We start from the raw sequence: 22385 nt of genomic DNA, 5'->3' as shown, positions 1-22385 counted from the left end.
TGGATGAACTATGCAATAATGTTCCTGTCTAGTAGACTGACTCTCTACATCATTACTCTCTGTCATTTAGATTAACAAAGTGAACCATAGATGACATGACCCTTGACTTTCACAGACAGCCAATCATCACCCACAAACAGTTCAAGGAGACCAATTAGCATGGAGACAACACGGGGCAGCCTTACTTGATGAATGTAATACATTACGTTCGCATCATATTGAAGGTAATTTTCTGGGAGTTGCTCATGATAACAACACTGCCATCAGACAACAGAGTGATGTTGCTAATGCAACGATACTATAACACAGATCACTGCAGGTAAGCACAGATGGTTTCTGACACCGATAGAGGTAGGGAGTGGAGATGTGATTGGGATTAAGTCATGTTGGTCCTCCACTCTCACATCCTCCCAAGACAAGGTATGTATTGGAGCATGTGATTGTGAATACCATTTTTATTAGCCTGTTTTTTATTTTATCTGGCCCAGCTCGCTAATGAAATTTTTTTGTTGTTGAATTTTACCCCTTTTTCTCCCCAATTTCGTGGTATCCAATTGTTTTAGTAGCTACTATCTTGTCTCATCGCTACAACTCTCGTACGGGCTCGGGAGAGACCAAGGTTGAAAGTCATGCGTCCTCCGATACACAACCCAACCAAGCCGCACTGCTTCTTAACACAGCGCGCATCCAACCCGGAAGCCAGCCGCACCAATGTGTCGGAGGAAACACTGTGCACCTGGCAACCTTGGTTAGTGTGCACTGCGCCCGGCCCGCCACAGGAGTCGCTGGTGCGCGATGAGACAAGGACATCCCTACTGGCTAGGTCCTCCCTAACCCGGACGATGCGAGGCCAACTGTGCGTCGCCCCACGGACCTCGCGGGCCTCGCGGCCGGTTACGACAGAGCCTGGGCGCAAACCCAGAGTCACTGATGGCACAGCTGGCGCTGCAGTACAGCGCCCTTAACCACTGCGCCACCCGGGAGGCCCGCTAATGAAAATTTGATGTGCATTTCTCCTCATATGCTCTTTGAGAAATCTATTGTCACACAGTGGGGCGGGGTATCCCCATTGAGAATAACTAGTGACAAAAACAAATTAAATGCTGAAGTAATCCCTGACACAATTTTGGGAATAGTGAAGTGAGAAGGGCCACAGCCTTTTCAGTTTCAATCTGAACCTGACCACTGACTGCATTGTTTTCCTCGTCATTGTGGCTCTTCCTTTCTAGATGGCTCTCACCCCGACACCACCCTGTACAGGAAACTGCCTCATCAATCCTAAAACCCAAACTTCAAGGGGAAGTTCCAGACAATCTCCAGTGTTGATGCCAGGCCAAATTTGGTGTTAGTATGTTAGCTACACCGCTACCTGGTAAAACAATAGTATGTGCTGTGTCCTAAATGGTACCCTATGCCCTACATAGTGCACTACTTTGACCAGATACCTATGGGCCCAGTCAGAAGTAGTGTACTATATAGAGGATAGGGTGCCATTTTGGATACAACCCAGGTTTGTCCTCCCTGCGCCGCTGTGGCCTCAATCAGTCAGTACATCTCCTTTATCTGGCTGGAGCAGACAGGCAGCTCGGGGACAGGGACACACTCCTCTATTGGTGACTATTGTTTTGGCGTTTCTCTCTCTATTTCTCTCTCAACCCCCACATTTCCTGCGTCTGCTCCCCCTCCCTACACACACACACACACACACACACTACTCTCTCAAGTGCTAAGTCTTGTTGTGGTCAGGTGGGGTTGAGTCGTGTTGGCAAGGGTTCAGAAGTCCCTCCCATGGACAAAGTGTCTTAAATGAACCCTGAACACACAGAGAACATACTGTTTAGAATGTCCTGCCGTCCCTTCCATAGGGGGAAACCTTCTTACTGTGAACATAACCCATGATGCAATGGAAAAGCTAAAGGAAGGTGATGAACAGTTCAGTATGTACCAGTACCGTAGGTTCAGTAATAGCACAATAAACAACCCCTTCCTGTCGTCAGGGGATACAGCTGGCTCTTCAATACCAACTCCTTCTCCAGCTTGATTAAAGCCCGTGTTCCTTTGTCAGAAAGACAGCTTCTTTTAATGTCCTGTGTTGGTTGTAAGTCAGTGAAAGTTTGTTGGTATTATTTTGTAGCCACTCCTTCAGAGGTATGTGTATGTGAATAGGACTTGGTGTTTTTTGTTAATGTAATGTTTCTCTTAAAGTCTTGGTCATTATTCTGTTTCATTTGTTCCCAGGGGGGGGATGCACCTTGGGAGTGTTTAGGCAAGAGGCCTGCGGGCATACATCACCCGTCATATTTAATGTCTATGCACACTAGTTAAGACCTGGGCAGACCACCCCCTGTATTTGGTTAGCTCGCCAGGTGGTGCTATAAATTAGGTAAGTAGTGGGAAGGCAGGTAAGGTAGGATAGGGGACTCTTTCATTTTTACTTTGGTTCCATCCAGCCCGTTTTCCCCACTTTACCGTGTTAGGGAAGAAGGCATTTCCTGTAAACTGTCGTTTTCTCTGCATCTGTCATCCTTCCCCTTGCCTACGATCACATACCTTTTCCCTCCACGGGGAGCTGAGATGTATCAGGATGTTGCGTTCCCTCCTCCAAGAGGCGTACGTAACAGTTTTGCTAACTGTTAATCCTCGTATTTTCCTAAATATTTGATCAATTCAACATATTCACTCATATCTCCTCGGTGACATAGCTGATGCCCCCCCAAACAATGTAAAGGGTTTTGAGAAAAGTGCTATTTAAATCCGATCCAATAGCATCATTATTCTTATCATGTGATATCATTGATAGCTTACTCCATGCTTCTAGACTCTTTATTTGCTTTTAAATAACTTGAAAAGAGAGCAAACATTTTTTTAAATATGTATCTTTATTCCTTTGTACAAAAATCCTTATAATCATCAGGTTAGGGACTGATCTGTTTGTAGTATAGTATAATATAATACTGTACATCACTTTGCACTTTACAATATAAAACAGAGCATTTTCACAATTACTGTACATGGGGAGGTTCCAACACATTGGGTTGTGATAACAATGGGTTTCACTATTATAAGGCCTTCCATCAGGAAACAGCAGGTTGCCACTTACTGATCACAAGATACTGTGGAGTCTCTACTGCTTCCCCCATTGATTGGTTTCCTTCATATCTGCATATTAAATGGCAACCATTCATGTTCTCCTGTCGAAGAGAGACACGTTCATGTTCTCCTGTCGAAGAGAGACACATTCATGTTCTCCTGTCGAAGAGAGACACGTTCATGTTCTCCTGTCGAAGAGAGACACGTTCATGTTCTCCTGTCGAAGAGAGACACATTCATGTTCTCCTGTCGAAGAGAGACACGTTCATGTTCTCCTGTCGAAGAGAGGCACGTTCATGTTCTCCTGTTGAAGAGAGGCACGTTCATGTTCTCCTGTCGAAGAGAGACACGTTCATGTTCTCCTGTCGAAGAGAGACACGATCATGTTCTCCTGTCGAAGAGAGACACGATCATGTTCTCCTGTCGAAGAGAGACACGATCATGTTCTCCTGTCGAAGAGAGACACGATCATGTTCTCCTGTCGAAGAGAGACACGATCATGTTCTCCTGTCGAAGAGAGGCACGTTCATGTTCTCCTGTCGAAGAGAGACACGATCATGTTCTCCTGTCGAAGAGAGACACGATCATGTTCTCCTGTCGAAGAGAGGCACGTTCATGTTCTCCTGTTGAAGAGAGACACGATCATGTTCTCCTGTTGAAGAGAGACACGATCATGTTCTCCTGTCGAAGAGAGACACGATCATGTTCTCCTGTTGAAGAGAGACACGATCATGTTCTCCTGTTGAAGAGAGGCACGATCATGTTCTCCTGTTGAAGAGAGACACGATCATGTTCTCCTGTTGAAGAGAGGCACGATCATGTTCTCCTGTTGAAGAGAGACACGATCATGTTCTCCTGTTGAAGAGAGACACGATCGTGTTCTCCTGTTGAAGAGAGACACGATCGTGTTCTCCTGTTGAAGAGAGACACGTTCGTGTTCTCCTGTTGGAGAGACACGTTCGTGTTCTCCTGTTGAAGAGAGACATCATGTTCTCCTGTTGAAGAGAGACACGATCATGTTCTCCTGTCGAAGAGAGACACGATCGTGTTCTCCTGTTGAAGAGAGACACGTTCCTGTTCTCATGTTGAAGAGAGACACGTTCGTGTTCTCCTGTTGAAGAGAGACACATCATGTTCTCCTGTTGAAGAGAGACACGATGACTATAAGACAGCATGATTTAGGTGTGAATATGTCACCAGTCTGAGGGAAGGGATGTAGTCTACCACCTCAGGTCCAGTGGTGTTCTAGATATTGGAACATGATGCTCTTTTAATTCCTCATATTTTAACCTTTTTTTCCCCAGAGGGACCAGGAGAGAGCTGGCTTTCTCCGAACACAACAGGACAAAACTGTGCTATTTAAGATCTGTGTGTGTGTGTGTGTGTGTGTTCAGCAGTAGCCATCCATGCAGCCTGTTCTCTCTTCTCTTTCCACGTGGTCTCAGCAGCTCTCTCGCCTTCTCCGTCTCTCTCTCCGTCTCCGTCTTTCTCCGTCTACATCTCTCCGTCTCTTTCCGTTCACATATCTGTCAGACACAGTCATTAGCATGCAGCAGTCAGGTACAGTTATGTGTGTGCGCATGTCTACGTCTCTGTGTGTTCTCTGAAACAGCACTGCTTCTCTGCTGATAGTGGTATCAGTGATAGTCATGTACTATAGACTACTATCACTGGAGGGTGTGTAGATAGCCCACCTCAACCTTGCAGACATAGACCTGTGATTTAGCTGGATACTACATATAGACACTAGGGGAGCTGTGATTCAGCGGGATACTACATATAGACACTAGGGGAGCTGTGATTCAGTGGGATACTGCATATAGACACTAGGGGAGCTGTAATTCAGCGGGATACTACATATAGACACTAGGGGAGCAGTGATTTAGCGGGATACTGCATATAGACACTAGGGGAGCTGTGATTCAGCGGGATACTACATATAGACACTAGGGGAGCAGTGATTTAGCGGGATACTGCATACAGACACTAGGGGAGGTCTGTGATTCAGCGGGATACTGCATAGACACTAGGGGAGCTCTGATTCAGTGGGATACTGCATACAGACACTAGGGGAGCTCTGTGATTCAGCTGGATACTGCAGGGATGACACTAGAGGAGATATGGGATTCAGCTGGATACTGCATATAGACACTAGGGGAGCTCTGTGATTCAGCTGGATACTGCAGGGATGACACTAGAGGAGATATGGGATTCAGCTGGATACTGCAGGGATGACACTAGAGGAGATATGGGATTCAGCTGGATACTGCAGGGATGACACTAGAGGAGATATGGGATTCAGCTGGATACTGCAGGGATGACACTAGAGGAGATATGGGATTCAGCTGGATACTGCAGGGATGACACTAGAGGAGATATGGGATTCAGCTGGATACTGCAGGGATGACACTAGAGGAGATATGGGATTCAGCTGGATACTGCAGGGATGACACTAGGGGAGATATGGGATTCAGCTGGATACTGCAGGGATGACACTAGAGGAGATATGGGATTCAGCTGGATACTGCAGGGATGACACTAGAGGAGATATGGGATTCAGCTGGACACTGCAGGGATGACACTAGAGGAGATATGGGATTCAGCTGGATACTGCAGGGATGACACTAGGGGAGATATGGGATTCAGCTGGATACTGCAGGGATGACACTAGAGGAGATATGGGATTCAGCTGGACACTGCAGGGATGACACTAGAGGAGATATGGGATTCAGCTGGATACTGCAGGGATGACACTAGAGGAGATATGGGATTCAGCTGGATACTGCAGGGATGACACTAGGGGAGCTGTGATTTCCAAATGGCACCCTATTCCCTTTAGGGATGTACTACCCCATAGGGCTCTGGTCAAAAGCAGTGCACTATGCGGCTTGTAGGCTACTAGCCGCTCGACATGTTAGCATCTCAATGAAAAGGGGAATGAATTATATTAAAGGCCTAACCAGCAGTAAATAGTGCAGGCCACTGAGGCCAGGTTGTAGGTTTAACTGTGAGGGGACGGCAATAGAAAATAGACCTCATGATATACTGAGCTCAGCTGGCATAGAAACACTAGACTAATGGAATATAAGGAGATTGAAACACTAGACTAATGGAATATAAAGAGATTGAAACACTAGATTCATGGGATATAAGGAGATTGAAAGACTAGACTAGTGGAATATAAAGAGATTGAAACACTAGACTAGTGGAATATAAAGAGATTGAAACACTAGACAAATGGAATATAAGGAGATTGAAACACTAGTTTCATGGGATATAAAGAGATTGAAACACTAGATTCATGGGATATAAAGAGATTGAAACACTAGATTCATGGGATATAAAGAGATTGAAACACTAGATTCATGGAATATAAAGGAGATTGAAACACTAGACTAATGGAATATAAAGAGATTGAAACACTAGACTAATGGAATATAAAGAGATTGAAACACTAGACTAATGGAATATAAAGAGATTGAAACACTAGACTAAGGGAATATAAAGAGATTGAAACACTAGACTAATGGAATATAAAGAGATTGAAACACTAGATTAATGGAATATAAGGAGATTGAAACACTAGACTAATGGAAAATAAAGAGATTGAAACACTAGACTAATGGAATATAAAGAGATTGAAACACTAGACTAATGGAATATAAAGAGATTGAAACACTAGACTAATGGAATATAAGGAGATTGAAACACTAGACTAATGGAATATAAAGAGATTGAAACACTAGATTCATGGGATATAAAGAGATTGAAACACTAGACTAGTGGAATATAAAGAGATTGAAACACTAGACTAGTGGAATATAAAGAGATTGAAACACTAGACAAATGGAATATAAGGAGATTGAAACACTAGTTTCATGGGATATAAAGAGATTGAAACACTAGATTCATGGGATATAAAGAGATTGAAACACTAGATTCATGGGATATAAAGAGATTGAAACACTAGATTCATGGAATATAAAGAGATTGAAACACTAGACTAATGGGATATAAAGAGATTGAAACACTAGATTCATGGGATATAAGGAGATTGAAACACTAGACTAATGGGATATAAAGAGATTGAAACACTAGATTCATGGGATATAATGGCATTGAAACACTAAACTAATGGAATATAAGGAGATTGAAACACTAGACTAATGGAATATAAGGAGATTGAAACACTAGATTCATGGGATAAAATGCCATTGTCAGGTTGTGCTGAATTTTTGTTTTGTTTTAAGATGCATACCAGCAAGTTCCCGGTCCAAACTGTCGATGAATCTCTGTAGGTCTCCTGTGTCTCCCATTCTGGCTGCAGACAAAAAGGAGAGCATGTGAGAAGGAGAAAAAGAGAGTGGTTGAAAGGAACATTTCTGTGGAGAGATTCAGCAGATTATATAAGAAGAAACTGCATCCCAAATTGCACCCTATTCCCTAGAGCCCTTAGGGCCCTGGTTAAATGTAGTGGACTATATAGGAAATAGGGTACCATTTGGAACACAATGAAGGAGTCAGGACACAACCCCTGGTTTAACCAAGATAGAAAATAAAATGCACAGACTCTTATTCAGCTGGCTTTATAAAAAAATCACATCTTAAACAGCCTATAATGTAAAACTACACTGAGCCAGTGAGACGCCTGCAGCACACCTCAGACTGACCGACATGGATCTTACAGTGTTATATTTAACTTATGTATGGCTTATGAATGCTTTATGTAATGCTATGTATGTCTAATGCATGTCTTAAGTCGTGTTATGTATGTCTAATGTATGTCTTAAGTAGTGTTATGTATGTCTAATGTATGTCTTAAGTAGTGTTATGTATGTCTAATGTATGTCTTAAGTAGTGTTATGTATGTCTAATGTATGTCTTAAGTAGTGTTATGTTTGTCTAATGTATGTCTTAAGTAGTGTTATGTATGTCTTAAGTATTGCAATGTATGTCTTAAGAAGTGTTATGTATGTCTAATGCATGCCTTAAGTAGTGCTATTCATGTCTTAAGTAATGCAATGTGTGCCAGTATAATGGAGACAGACAGACTGGTGCCCCTCAACCAGCACTCTGTGGTCTTACCATTATTCCTTCATCTACATTAGATAATGTAGACTCTTTCACCCAGCCACACACAGCTGCTTCTACCTCCCCCCAACTCCTCTCTCCTCCCCTCAAACCACTCTCTCCTCTCCTCAAACCACTCTCCTCCCCTCAAACCATGCTCTCCTCCCCTCAAACCACTCTCTCCTCTCCTCAAACCACTCCCTCAAACCACTATCTCCTCTCCTCAAACCACTCTCTCCTCAAACCACTCCCTCAAACCACTCTCTCCTCCCCTCAAACCACTCTCTCCTCCCCTCAAACCACTCTCTCCTCCCCTCAAACCACTCTCCTCCCCTCAAACCACTCCCTCAAACCACTCCCTCAAACCACTCCCTCAAACCACTCTCTCCTTTCCTCAAACCACTCTCTCCTCTCCTCAAACCACTCGCTCCTCTCCTCAAACCACTCGCTCCTCTCATCAAACCACTCGCTCCTCCCCTCCAGACACTCTCTCCTCCCCTCAAACCACTCGCTCCTCCCCTCCAGACACTCTCTCCTCCCCTCAAACCACTCTCTCCTCCCCTCAAACCACTCTCTCCCCTCAAACCACTCTCTCCTCCCCTCAAACCACTCCCTCAATCCACTCTCTCCTCTCCTCAAACCACTCTCTCCTCCCGTCAAACCACTCTTTCCTCTCATCAAACCACTCGCTCCTCCCCTCCAGACACTCTCCTCTCCCCTCCAGACACTCTCCTCCAGACACTCTCCTCTCCCATCCAGAAACTCTCCTCTCCCCTCCAGACACTCTCTCTTCCCCTCCAGACACTCTCTCTTCCCCTCCAGACACTCTCTCTTCCCCTCCAGACACTCTCTCTGTCTTCCCCTCCAGACACTCTCTCTGTCTTCCCCTCCAGACACTCTCTCTGTCTTCCCCTCCAGACACTCTCTCTGTCTTCCCCTCCAGACACTCTCTCTGTCTTCCCCTCCAGACACTCTCCCCTCCCCTCCAGACACTCTCCCCTCCCCTCCACACACTCGCTCCTCCCCTCAAACCACTCTCTCCTCCCCTCAAACCACTCTCTCCTCCCCTCAAACCACTCTCTCCTCTCCTCAAACCACTCTCTCCTCTCACCACTCCCTCAAACCACTCTCTCCTCTCCTCAAACCACTCTCTCCCCTCAAACCACTCTCTCCTCAAACCACTCCCTCCTTTCCTCAAACCACTCTCTCCTCAAACCACTCTCTCCTCCAGACACTCCCTCAATCCACTCTCTCCTCTCCTCAAACCACTCTCTCCTCCCGTCAAACCACTCTTTCCTCTCATCAAACCACACGCTCCTCCCCTCCAGACACTCTCCTCTCCCCTCCAGACACTCTCCTCTCCCCTCCAGACACTCTTTTCTCCCCTCCAGACACTCTCTCTGTCTTCCCCTCCAGACACTCTCCCCTCCAGACACTCTCCCCTCCCCTCCAGACACTCTCCCCTCCCCTCCAGACACTCTCCCCTCCCCTCCAGACACTCTCCCCTCCCCTCCAGACACTCTCCCCTCCCCTCCAGACACTCTCCCCTCCCCTCCAGACACTCTCCCCTCCCCTCCAGACACTCTCTCCTCCCCTCCAGACACTCTACTCTCCCCCACCACACACCTATACCAACCCTAAACCCTAAACCCCCACCACACACCTATACCAACCCTAAACCCTAAACCCCCACCACACACCTATACCAACCCTAAACCCTAAACCCCCACCACACACCTATACCAACCCTAAACCCCCACCACACACCTACACCAACCCTAAACCCCCACCACACACCTATTGCAACCATAAACCCCCACCACACACCTATACCAACCCTAAACCCTAAACCCCCACCACACACCTATACCAACCCTAAACCCCCACCACACACCTATACCAACCCTAAACCCCCACCACACACCTATACCAACCCTAAACCCCCACCACACACCTACACCAACCCTAAACCCCCACCACACACCTACACCAACCCTAAACCCCCACCACACACCTATACCAACCCTAAACCCTAAACCCCCACCACACACCTATACCAACCATAAACCCCCACCACACACCTATACCAACCCTAAACCCCCACCACACACCTATACCAACCATAAACCCCCACCACACACCTACACCAACCCTAAACCCCCAACACACACCTATACCAACCATGAACCCCACTCCCCAACCCCCAGATGACGCTCAATAGCCCTGCAGGAGACAGGCTGTAGCACAGCAGCCCAGCTTTGTTGTGTAAACTCAACTCAATGGTGATCGATGGTAATGCACTAATTATCTGTGTAAAAGTAATATTGAATGGACTGATAATGATCTCCTACTGCAGTGTTTCTCAACCCTGGTCCTCCAGTATCCCCAACAGGAAGCTGTTTCATTGTAGCTCTTGACAAACACCCCTCATTCAACTCATTGAGGGCTTGATAATTAGTTGACTAAATGTCTACTGTTGGAGGTGCTTGAGGACCAGAAAATACTGTGCTACTATGACTCTAGCTGGTCAGATAGCTCAGAGCTAGTTTAGATGGTCAACTGATGGGTTGAGATGTAGTGGTATTAGTCTCTTACCTTTGGGCGTCACTGTTATGCCTGCAGTGTGGAGCTCTTCTTCGCTGGTGTTCCAACTGTTACCCAGAGACACCTCACTGCCTGGAGGAAGGGATGAGCAAGAGAGGGACAGACAAGGTTAGACCATGTGGAACAACTAATATTTACCATCTAGTAGACACTTTTATTCAAAGCAACTTACAGTATTGGATGCCTACCTGGCATTGCTGTCACGCCCTGGCCATAGAGAGGCTTTTATTCTCTATTTTGGTAGGCCAGGGTGTGACTAGGGTGGGCATTCTATGTTCATTTTCTATGTTCTGGATTTCTGTGTTTGGCCGTGTGTGGTTCTCAATCAGAGGCAGCTGTCTATCGTTGTCTCTGATTGAGAACCATACTTAGGTAGCCTTTTCCCACTATGGGTTGTGGGTAGTTATTTTCTGTTTTGCACCTGACGGAGCTGTTTCGGTTGTTCTTTTGTTGTTTAGTGTTCAGCTTCACCATTAAAATGACGAACACTACCACGCTGCGTTTTGGTCCTCACCTTCTTCCACCAACGGCCGTTACAATTGCAAGCTCCATGCTCTACCCACTGAGCTACAGAGGACTATTCTGACAGCTAATGTTGAATATAACTTTCAGAATGAATGATGTGCTAAATAAGCTAATGCAACTCTTCATCCACAGACAGTCATGCACATCCATTCCATGTAATAGAGCAAACATGCATTAGTTGAAATGGTGTTATTGTGTTACTTTCTATTTTAATGTTACTCTCTATTTTCATGTAAAGTTGATGCATGTTCATGAGCCGATGATGTCACCAGTGAAAACTATCAAGTGTGGGTTGACCGTCGCTGCCCACGTGCGTATTCACCCGCTATACCTCATCTGAGTCACCGTTCACGCATAAACAACACGCGCCCTCTTCCACGTATGTAATGGACACATAACAACGACCATAAAGGTTTAGACCTAAAGGCTACTCACTGCAGTCACTATTGTCCTCCACGCCGCTGTCGCTGACCACTGAGCCGTCGTCCCCTAGCCCGGTGCGCCGTTTGGCTTCAGACAGGAGCCGCTCGTATTCGTACGGGACGCTTTGTGAAGGCTCGCTCAACTCCTCAACCACATCCGCGAACTCCTGGAGTAGATCAGTTAGCTCCAGCTCCAAGTCTGATAGGGGATTTCGAATATGGTTTTAGTTAGAGTGAGAATAATTCAATTAGTGATTAAATATAATAACTTTATACATGTATTTTAATTAGCCTATTAATAAACGTTATTAACGTCAAAAACGAAATAACCGCTACCAAACAAAATCAGGCTATTTGAAATCGATCCACATTAAAAATCTACACCAGCAGGACTAAAATACAAGAAAAAAACGCTGCAATAATCAATAGCCTAGTGATAAACATGTCACATCAAGCCAACACTCAGAACCCACCTGAAAAGTTGTCTGTGGGCATTCTGAAGTTTTCTGTAGACATTCTGAAAAGCGGGAATAATGCGTCGATGACTACTAGAATACTTGAACTGTTCAAGAAGTTAAGTTTGAAGTGGACACATGGGGTCTTCTGTTTATAAAGCCTCCTTAGACTCTACTCACAACGGGACGCGCTCTGCAGCACCCAATCAGATCACTGCGTGCGCGGCTTCTGTGGTTACAGTAGTGAGTGGGCGTCTCGAAAGTAACAGTAAAGGGCGAGGAGAAAAACAAACGTAAACGAATGAACGGAACAGTCTCAGAAACCCCAAAATAGAGTCTTATGCAACTCGGAGACATTTTTCTGATGGGTTTTCCATGCGTCACAGAAATCCTCTCTATGCTGCCAATTCAGTATAGAGTTTAAAGGAAATTGACGAATGGAATAATTAGATTTTGCAAAAAGATTTTGTCTATGAGTTCAACCATTATGTAGTAAATTGTATGCCTACTGTTTCTATTATAAACAGCCAATCTGGCTATCCTACTACTGTTTCCCAGGAAATAACCTTTATTAACAAAACCTCACTGTAAAATCCAATTCATGAAGTTCGTTTTTATCATTATTTTTGAAAATTAACCCCAAACTACAGTAACTGTCAAATGTTTGGACACACTTACTCATTCAAGGGTTTTTCTTTATTTTTAATAGTTATACATTGTAGAATAATAGTGAAGACATCAAAACTATGAAATAACACATATGGAATCTTGCAGTAAACAAAAAATGTTAAACAAATAAAATACATTTTATATTTGAAATTCTTCAAAGTAGCCACCCTTTGCCTTGATGACAGCGTTGCACACTCTTGGCATTCTCTCCACCAGCTTCATGAGGAATGCTTTTCCAACAGTCATGAAGGAGTTCCCACAAATGCTGAGCACTTTTTGGCTGCTTTTCGTTCACTCTGGGGTCCAACTCATCCCAAACCATCTCAATTGGGTTGAGGTCGGGTGATTGTGGAGGCCAGGTCATCTGATGCAGCACTCCATCACTCTCCTTGGTCAAATAGCCCTTACACAGCCTGGAACCGTTTTTCCTGGTACTGCATATTCACTGTAGAAGGCCCATTGTTGTAAAGTCACATGAAACTACTCCAACCAACCAACAGGGGTCACTCAAGAATTGTGAATAAAACACTACAATTTATGTCACTGCCAACGTAGACCTCTGTCCTACTGACTGACTTACTGGTGTCATGCCTACACCTCTGGGGAGGAAATATTATAGCTCTTTTAAGTCATATTTCTATACTGAGTTGGACAATACTAGAATTGGAGAAGCACTCTGAGACCACAGTGATCACTTGCCATTTGTGGCCACAGTTGACACAGGTGGAATTGGAACTTTGTGGTGGAACAGCTGTCCTCAAACTGACTCGTTTCTCATCCTGATTAACAGTAAGTATGTTACCACGGTTACAGAGAAGAACCTTTTGTATGTCATGTTTCTTTCACCACAACCATTTACATAATCATTTTACTTTCAATTGGTCAATTCCTCAAACCACTAAACCAGAGATAAAGGGTACAGGAAGAAGTTAAAGAATACTGTCAAATCAGGTTATTCAGTTACCTGTAGTGCAAAGAATACTGACTAACCAGTTGTTCTAATTTGCTGCTGCAAACTGTCCAATCAGCTCATTAAGTTACAGTAGTGGGAGGGGCAGCAGGTGTGTGTTAGCATAGCAGTGCCCAAATAAGGCAGTAGGTGTACAACACCCACCTCCAGCCCCAGTCTTCCTCCCTACACTAGTCTGGCAGAGTGACAGGTGGGAGGGGTGGGAGAGGAGGAGACGGTATTAACAGTATCCAGGTAGGCTACAGGTACAGCTACCTCCAGCCCCAGTCTTCCTACTCTTAGCAGAAGTGGAGGCAGAGGAAACCCAGACAGGTGTCATGTGTGTAGGCTACGGGCCATGGGACGGATGAAAATATGAACTGGGCTGTACTCCTTCAGGTCAGTCAATCATTAGAACATTTCCTTATCGCTTAATTACTGAATCACTGTACGGCAATTTATCTGTCATATCATCTGTCATATCATATCTTGTATCTATGTAATTGTCTAATAAATATTAGTTCGCCAAAGGTCATTGACCATAGGTCAATATGAGTGCAGTATCTGTGACTACATCTTCTCGTTCATGCATTGACACAGACTGATTAATAGTGTTCTCTGGAAGCTAACAGAAGGCAATATGACAGTGTTATCTTTGACTACATTCATTCGTAGCCTGTTTATTTAGTTACTCTGGCAGCATGGTATTATTGTTGATCATTACTTGGTCCTTGTTTTGGTAGCTCTCATATCACAGGGAGCTAGTATATGGGTGATAGGTCACGGGTTGTGGGATATTGTTGAGAAAAAAAGTCACAAAGTCCTTGAGTTAATGGATTACTGTTGTGACTGGGAGCACATGAAAAAGAAGCCCCTCTTTACACTCCTTGGGTGTATAAAGAATAATGCTAGAGGACAGCTATTATTCACTATTATTTAATATGGAACATCGTCATGTAAATATGTCAATTGTAATGTAAATTCTCTGCATGTGTTTCGTTAAGTGCTTTTTTTAATAATTATTCTTTATAATTCCACAAGCATGTTTTGTCATTAGTCATGGTGCAGTAGGTTTGAATAGTAAGTGGATGGGGGTTGAGATGCATCAGATTATATTACAGGACTGCTGCACACACAGGATTTGTCCCCAATGCCACCCTAATTCCCTAAATAGTGCACAGAAGTAGTTCACTGGGTCCTGGTCAGCAGTACTGCACTGGGTCCTGGTCAGAAGTAGTTCACTGGGTCCTGGTCAGAAGTACTGCACAGGGTCCTGGTCAGAAGTAGTTCACTGGGTCCTGGTCAGAAGTAGTTCACTGGGTCCTGGTCAGAAGTACTGCACTGGGTCCTGGTCAGAAGTACTGCACTGGGTCCTGGTCAGAAGTAGTGCACTGGGTCCTGGTCAGAAGTAGTTCACTGGGTCCTGGTCAGAATTACTGCACTGGGTCCTGGTCAGAAGTAGTGCACTGGGTCCTGGTCAGAAGTAGTTCACTGGGTCCTGGTCAGAAGTACTGCACTGGGTCCTGGTCAGAAGTACTGCACTGGGTCCTGGTCAGAAGTACTGCACTGGGTCCTGGTCAGAAGTACTGCACTGGGTCCTGGTCAGAAGTACTGCACTGGGTCCTGGTCAGAAGTACTGCACTGGGTCCTGGTCAGAAGTAGTTCACTGGGTCCTGGTCAGAAGTACTGCACTGGGTCCTGGTCAGAAGTAGTTCACTGGGTCCTGGTCAGAAGTACTGCACTGGGTCCTGGTCAGAAGTACTGCACTGGGTCCTGGTCAGAAGTAGTTCACTGGGTCCTGGTCAGAAGTACTGCACTGGGTCCTGGTCAGAAGTAGTTCACTGGGTCCTGGTCAGAAGTACTGCACTGGGTCCTGGTCAGAAGTACTGCACTGGGTCCTGGTCAGAAGTAGTTCACTGGGTCCTGGTCAGAAGTTGTTCACTGGGTCCTGGTCAGAAGTACTGCACTGGGTCCTGGTCAGAATTACTGCACTGGGTCCTGGTCAGAAGTAGTTCACTGGGTCCTGGTCAGAAGTAGTTCACTGGGTCCTGGTCAGAATTACTGCACTGGGTCCTGGTCAGAAGTAGTGCACTGGGTCCTGGTCAGAAGTACTGCACTGGGTCCTGGTCAGAAGTTGTTCACTGGGTCCTGGTCAGAAGTTGTTCACTTTGTCCTGGTCAGAAGTACTGCACTGGGTCCTGGTCAGAAGTAGTGCACTGGGTCCTGGTCAGAAGTACTGCACTGGGTCCTGGTCAGAAGTAGTTCACTGGGTCCTGGTCAGAAGTTGTTCACTGGTTCCTGGTCAGAAGTACTGCACTGGGTCCTGGTCAGAAGTACTGCACTGGGTCCTGGTCAGAAGTAGTGCACTGGGTCCTAGTCAGAAGTAGTGCACTAAATAGGAATATTTAGGACTCAGGCACAGTCCCTTGTTTTAAAGGAGCCACTGAGGTAGAAATGTCACTGTTGATAATAGATCACTAAAGGAAGGAAGATGTTTTCGTCCTAGCCTACTTCAGGGGGAAATTCCAAGGATTATAATTTCCTCAGATTAATGTTTTTCCTCCTCACAACAATTTTTCTCCAGTGTTTAAGTTCCCTATTCCTTTAGAACGTGGTACATATCAGTGGTTTACTTCACACCAATGTCTTCTAGTGTTCCAAGTCCTACGTTTTCATTTCTATGTTCTCCTTTAGAACGTGCTGGTCACGGTCCATCTCAGGCAGATCCTGTGCTCCGGTTCTGTTCGGATCTCGGTTCCAGAGGAGCAGGAGGCTGGGATCCGGGTCGGGTCCATCGGGTCCACGTTCCCCCCCCTTTACCAGCTCCTGACCCAGTTCTACCTCAGGGTGGACCAGGGGACAGGGGATGTCTACACCACCGACAACAGGTGGTTATTTATGGAAACTCATTCTAGATGTGGTAGCCTACAGGCCTTCTGACTGTTTCTTTACATAACTGGATGGATTTCTGCACTTATTTGACATTTGTTATTGCTGTATGTTTGTAATGTATAGTGGTTGCTGATAAAGACACTTCCTCTTGACTTGTAGCAAAGTAATTATCTACACTATGTGACCAGAAGTATGTGGACACCTGCTCGTCGAACATCTCATTCCAAAGTCATGGGCATTAATATGGAGTTGGTCCCCCCTTTGCTGATATAACAGCCTCCACTCTTTTGGGAAGGCTTTCCTATTAGATGTTGGAACATTTCAGCCACAAGAGCATTAGTAAAGTCGGGCACTGATGTTGGGCGATTAGGTCTGGCTCGCAGTCGGCGTACCAATTAATCCCAAAGGTTTTCGATGGGGTTGAGGTAAGGACTCTGTGCAGGACAGTCAAGTTCTTCCACACCAATCTCGACAAATAATTTCTGTATGGACCTCGCTTTGTGCACAGGGGCGTTGTCATGCTGAAACAGGAAAGGGCCTTCTCCAAACTGTTGCCACAAAGATGGAAGCACAGAATCATCTAGAATGTCACTCTAGCGTTAAGAATTCCCTTCACTAAGGGGCCTAGCCAAAACCATGAAAAACAGCCCCAGACCATTATTCCTCCTCCACCAAACTTTACAGATGGCACTATGCATTGGGACAGGTAGCGTTCTCCTGGCATTCGCCAAACCCAGATTCATCCATCGGACTGCCAGATGGTGAAGCGTGATTTATCACTCCAGAGAACTCGTTTCCACTGCTCCAGAGTCCAATGGTGGTGAGCATTGCGCATGGTGATCTTAGGCTTGTGTGCAGCTGCTCGGCCATGGAAAACCATTTTATGAAGCTCCCGAATAATCGTTATTGTGCTGACGTTGCTTCCACTGGCAGTTTCGAACTCGGTAGTGAGTGTTGCAACCAAGGACGGACGAGTTTTACACCCTACACGCTTCAGCACTCGGTGGTCCAGTTCTGTGAGCTTGTGTGGCCTACCACAGCCGCGATAACAGTACTTTCAGTTGTCCGGGCAGCTCTAGCTGGGCAGAAATTTGACTAACTGACTTGTTGGAAAGGTGGCATCCTATTACGGAGCCACGTTAAAGTCACTGAGCTCTTAAGTATGGGCCATTATACTGCCAATGTTTGTCCATGGAGATTGCATGGCTGTCTGTTCGATTTTACACACCTATCAGCAACGGGTGTGGCTGAAATAGCCGATTCCACTAATTTGAAGGGGTGTCCACGTACTTTTGTATATATAGTGTATGTTGTAACAGTAATTTATCCATCTATCTATTGCAGGATGGACCGAGAGGCCCTGTGTCCTGACCAACTCCAGGCTGAGGAGTGTATCGTCCCACACGACGCCATCGTGGGCCCTGAGGCAGAGCTGGTGAAGTTCATGGTAGTAGTAGAGGACATCAATGACCACGCTCCTCACTTTGACAACACTGAGATCCATCTGAGTGTCTCTGAGGATGTGGCTGTAGGGACCAGTTTCTTATTGGACGACCAGGCAGAGGACAGAGACATGGGACGTAACGGACAGCTGCAGTACCACCTAGGTGGAGCCGGTGGGTTTTTCAGTGTGACAGTAGAAGAAGAAGATGAAGTGGCCATTTTCTTTTTGGTTGTGCGACAAGGACTAGACCGCGAGAAGCAGGATCTTCATGAGATGACTCTAGTGGCCACAGACTGTGGTTCTACCCCACTAAGCGCCACAGCAACGTTATTCATAAAAGTGACTGACGTGAACGACAACTGCCCAGAGTTTACCCTGGGCAGCACCCAGAAGGTGGTTATTACAGAGGACACACCCAGAGACACAGTAGTAGCCAGGGTCAGAGCCACAGACCTAGACCTGGGCCCCAACGCTGCCATTACCTACTCCCTCAGCCCCAAGGTCTCAGAACGGGCCAGGGAACTCTTCAGTCTGGACAGTCACACTGGCCTGATCAGCCTGAGAGGAGACCTCAGAGACCGCCACAGTGACAGTGTTAGTGACAGGGGAGAGGAGGTGGTGTTGAAAGTGTTAGCCAGCGGCCCGCACTGCCCCCCTGCAGACACTCAGGTAACCGTATCCCTGCTCCCCGCGCCATACCAGGAGAATGGCATAAAGATCAGGTTCATAGCAGAGCATAAAAACCAGACGATAGTGTTGCAGGAAAACCAGCCCCCCACTGTCTTGGCTTTGCTAGAGCTACCGGGGGATACTAGTAGTGTTAGAGGCTCTTCGTATCTCTCCATTGAAGGAGAGGTGCCGTTCTCTTTGAGCCGGCAGAATGGCAAATACCTCCTGTCGACATCAAAGCCTTTAGACTACGAGGTGAAGAGTGAATATCATGTTTCTGTAGTGATGCGTGGTGATGTTGAAGAGCCTGCAGCTCAGGGCTTCCCCAGGAGAGAGATCCAGGTGAGGGTGGTGGATGTGAATGATAATGCTCCACAGTTTCTCCAGAGTCACTATCTGATAGACATAGAGGAGAATAACCCCCCTGGGGCGTCTCTGCTGAAAGTCAGGGCGCAGGATGCAGACAGCGGTGAGAACGGGCAGGTCACTTACAAACTGGATCGACCATCACACACGGCGGCAGCAATAGCCCTTTATAGAATCGACCAGAACACAGGTCAGCTGACAGTTTCTGTACCCCTGGACAGGGAACAGCAAGATGTTCACAGACTGACAATTGTAGCCAGAGATAACGGCTTTCCTCCATTAGAGTCCTCTGTGATGGTGACGATCACCGTCCTGGACCAGAATGATAACGCTCCTGTCTTCATCACCCCTCACTTCATCTTCTTCATCCCTGAGAATATACCTCCTCTGGCCCAGGTGGGGAAGGTGGGGGTGTCAGACATAGACGCAGGGCTTAACGGGGAGGTGGAGGTGAGGGTGGTGAACAGCAGTGTCGGCCCCTTCGTCATAGACAACGCCCAGGGGACGCTGCGCTGCATGGCCGATGTCGACCGCGAGAAACAGGACCGCTACGAGTTAGATCTGCTCGCCACCGACAACGGACGCCCGTCACCTCTGACCTCCGTCGCCAGGGTAACAGTGTTCATCGAGGATGTCAACGACAACCAGCCCCAGGTCATCCTTCCCAGCAGCAACCTGTCGTGTCTCACCATCTCCACGGGGACCACCACGGGCACCATGGTAACCAAGATCTACGCCATCGACAAGGACTCAGGGTTAAACTCGGAGATCACATACACCATTGCAGCGCGGGAACCACCGGGCACCTCTCCATCATCCCATCACCACGGTGACAGTAGCAGCAGTCCCTTCCAGCTGGACGCTCGGTCTGGTAACGTGACCTTAGCCCAGAGGCTCATGGGTAAGGACCTGGGGATGCACCACCTGTTCATCGTGGTGACTGACGGTGGGAAACCAGCGCCCCTCCACACCACCGTCTGGGTCAATCTGCTGGTCAACGACACCTTGGAACCATGCCATCTGGACACCATGCCCAGATCCCTGCCCTACAGACTGGCACAGACGCCCTCCGAAACCCCCTCCGAGATGCCCGTCTGCGACAGACACGCTCAGTTGATCCTGCTGCTAGGCCTGGGCATGATGGTGGCCTCGCTCTGTCTGTTTCTGGCGACGGTTGTTTTATACATGAAACAGAGGAAGAGATCTAGAGGGGAACAACTGCAGAGGAGGGGGATAAATGAGGAGAATCAGATTCCTCTACGCATTCCGGAGAGATATTTCTTAGGAGAAGAGTTATAACGAGAGAGAGGCTTGTTCTGACTGGACTCTATATTATGAATTGTTGACGTTTCTTGTATACCTTTTTAAAAGCATGAAATGCTTAAAATTAAATACAATTAAAATACATTTTCACTATTTTCACACAAAGGAGTCTCTCTCTTTCAATATTCTAAGATGAAACGCTCTGGTTAAATGTCTGATACGATCCAATATACATTTTATCAGCTTTAAGGTGAGGTGATGAATTAAAGAACATCATTGATGTTAGGGTGGCCTAGTGGTTAGAGCATTGGACTAGTAACTGGAAGGTTGCAAGTTCAAACCCCCGAGCTGACAAGGCACAAATCTGTCATTCTGCCCCTGAACAGGCAGTTAACCCACTGTTCCTAGTCCGTCATTGAAAATAAGGATTTGTTCTTAACTGACTTGCCTAGTAAAAATTATTTACAAAGGAACATTTCTTTCTTCATTTGCCGTGAGCTTAATATTTAATTTACTTCAGCAAATTGTAGACTAAAATTAGCAGCAGAAGCTAACCCAAAGTAATGCAAACAAAGACAAGACTGTGTGACTTTGTTTATATGCCAAATAGCACCCTATTCCCAACATAGTGCCCTACTTTTGGAATGGCTCTGGTCAAAAGTAGTGCACTATATAGGGAATAGGGTGATATTTGGGACACAGATATCTAATCAAAATGTGAGTGAGAATGAAATCTGAGACATTCAAGGAAATCATTAACTAGATAAATGTGACCTGTCAACAGAGGCAGACATTGATTTTCAATAACGGATACAAATTCAAAACGTACTAGCCTAATCCCTAGTGAGATCTTTATGTTTGGTTTCCATTATCTTTAGCCTAATCCCTAGTGAGATCTTTATGTTTGGTTTCCATTATCTTTAGCCTAATCCCTAGTGAGATCTTTATGTTTGGTTTCCATTATCTTTAGCCTAATCCCTAGTGAGATCTTTATGTTTGGTTTCCATTATCTTTAGCCTAATCCCTAGTGAGATATTTATGTTTGGTTTCCATTATCTTTAGCCTAATCCCTAGTGAGATATTTATGTTTGGTTTCCATTATCTTTAGCCTAATCCCCAGTGAGATCTTTATGTTTGGTTTCCATTATCTTTAGCCTAATCCCTAGTGAGATCTCTATGTTTGGTTTCCATTATCTTTAGCCTAATTCCTAGTGAGATCTTTATGTTTGGTTTCCATTATCTTTAGCCTAATCCCCAGTGAGATATTTATGTTTGGTTTCCATTATCTTTAGCCTAATCCCCAGTGAGTTCTTTATGTTTGGTTTCCATTATCTTTAGCCTAAGCCCTAGTGAAATCTTTATGTCTGGTTTCCATTATCTTTAGCCTAATCCCTAGTGAGATCTTTATGTTTGGTTTCCATTATCTTTAGTCTAATCCCTAGTGAGATCTTTATGTTTGGTTTCCATTATCTTTAGCCTAATCCCTAGTGAGATATTTATGTTTGGTTTCCATTATCTTTAGCCTAATCCCCAGTGAGATCTTTATGTTTGGTTTCCATTATCTTTAGCCTAATCCCTAGTGAGATCTTTATGTTTGGTTTCCATTATCTTAAGCCTAATTCCTAGTGAGATCTTTATGTTTGGTTTCCATTATCTTTAGCCTAATCCCCAGTGAGATCTTTATGTTTGGTTTCCATTATCTTTAGCCTAATCCCCAGTGAGATCTTTATGTTTGGTTTCCATTATCTTTAGCCTAAGCCCTAGTGAAATCTTTATGTCTGGTTTCCATTATCTTTAGCCTAATCCCTAGTGAGATCTTTATGTTTGGTTTCCATTATCTTTAGTCTAATCCCTAGTGAGATCTTTATGTTTGGTTTCCATTATCTTTAGTCTAATCCTTAGTGAGATCTTTATGTTTGTTTTCCATTATCTGATCTATCAGCCGAACACAAAATGCCTAACAAGAC

At 45.6% G+C, this 22385-nt stretch overlaps 2 protein-coding genes across 3 annotated transcripts; one reads left to right on the top strand and one right to left on the bottom strand.

The window, feature by feature from the left end:
• Positions 1 to 2866: 2866 nt before the first annotated feature.
• Positions 2867 to 12377, bottom strand: LOC110489162 (regulator of cell cycle RGCC). Its single transcript, XM_036943362.1, has 5 exons — positions 12185 to 12377; positions 11725 to 11910; positions 10756 to 10836; positions 7349 to 7411; positions 2867 to 4616 (listed from the first exon to the last, which is right to left on the bottom strand). The coding sequence occupies exons 1-5, from the start codon at positions 12225 to 12227 to the stop codon at positions 4609 to 4611; spliced, it is 381 nt and encodes a 126-aa protein (XP_036799257.1). The 5' UTR covers positions 12228 to 12377; the 3' UTR covers positions 2867 to 4608.
• Positions 10325 to 20754, top strand: pcdh20 (protocadherin 20). 2 transcript variants are annotated; one of them, XM_036943361.1, is made up of 3 exons: positions 10325 to 10872; positions 16479 to 16672; positions 18021 to 20754. In XM_036943361.1, exons 1-3 carry the CDS (start codon positions 10849 to 10851, stop codon positions 20452 to 20454), a joined length of 2652 nt encoding a protein of 883 aa, XP_036799256.1. In that variant the 5' UTR covers positions 10325 to 10848; the 3' UTR covers positions 20455 to 20754. The 2 variants fall into 2 exon arrangements, with proteins under 2 accessions (XP_036799256.1, XP_021417446.2); XM_021561771.2 differs by lacking the exon at positions 10325 to 10872 and adding an exon at positions 13978 to 14183 and having other exon boundaries at positions 18021 to 20753.
• Positions 20755 to 22385: the final 1631 nt, after the last annotated feature.

This window comes from Oncorhynchus mykiss, chromosome 14 (assembly GCF_013265735.2).
Source record: "Oncorhynchus mykiss isolate Arlee chromosome 14, USDA_OmykA_1.1, whole genome shotgun sequence".
Classification (NCBI taxonomy): Eukaryota; Metazoa; Chordata; class Actinopteri; order Salmoniformes; family Salmonidae; genus Oncorhynchus; species Oncorhynchus mykiss.
This window is presented reverse-complemented; position numbering and strand designations above follow the sequence as displayed.

Coding starts and splice junctions, on each gene's coding strand:
- pcdh20 (XM_036943361.1), top strand. CDS start 10,849: ATGAGCAAGAGAGGGACAGACAAG. Junction 10,873..16,478: donor GCAAGAGAGGGACAGACAAG/GTTAGACCATGT, acceptor GTTCTCCTTTAG/AACGTGCTGGTCACGGTCCA. Junction 16,673..18,020: donor GTCTACACCACCGACAACAG/GTGGTTATTTAT, acceptor TATCTATTGCAG/GATGGACCGAGAGGCCCTGT.
- LOC110489162 (XM_036943362.1), bottom strand. CDS start 12,227: ATGTCTACAGAAAACTTCAGAATGCCCACAGACAACTTTTCAG. Junction 11,911..12,184: donor GCCCACAGACAACTTTTCAG/GTGGGTTCTGAG, acceptor ATCCCCTATCAG/ACTTGGAGCTGGAGCTAACT. Junction 10,837..11,724: donor GGAGGACAATAGTGACTGCA/GTGAGTAGCCTT, acceptor CCCTTCCTCCAG/GCAGTGAGGTGTCTCTGGGT.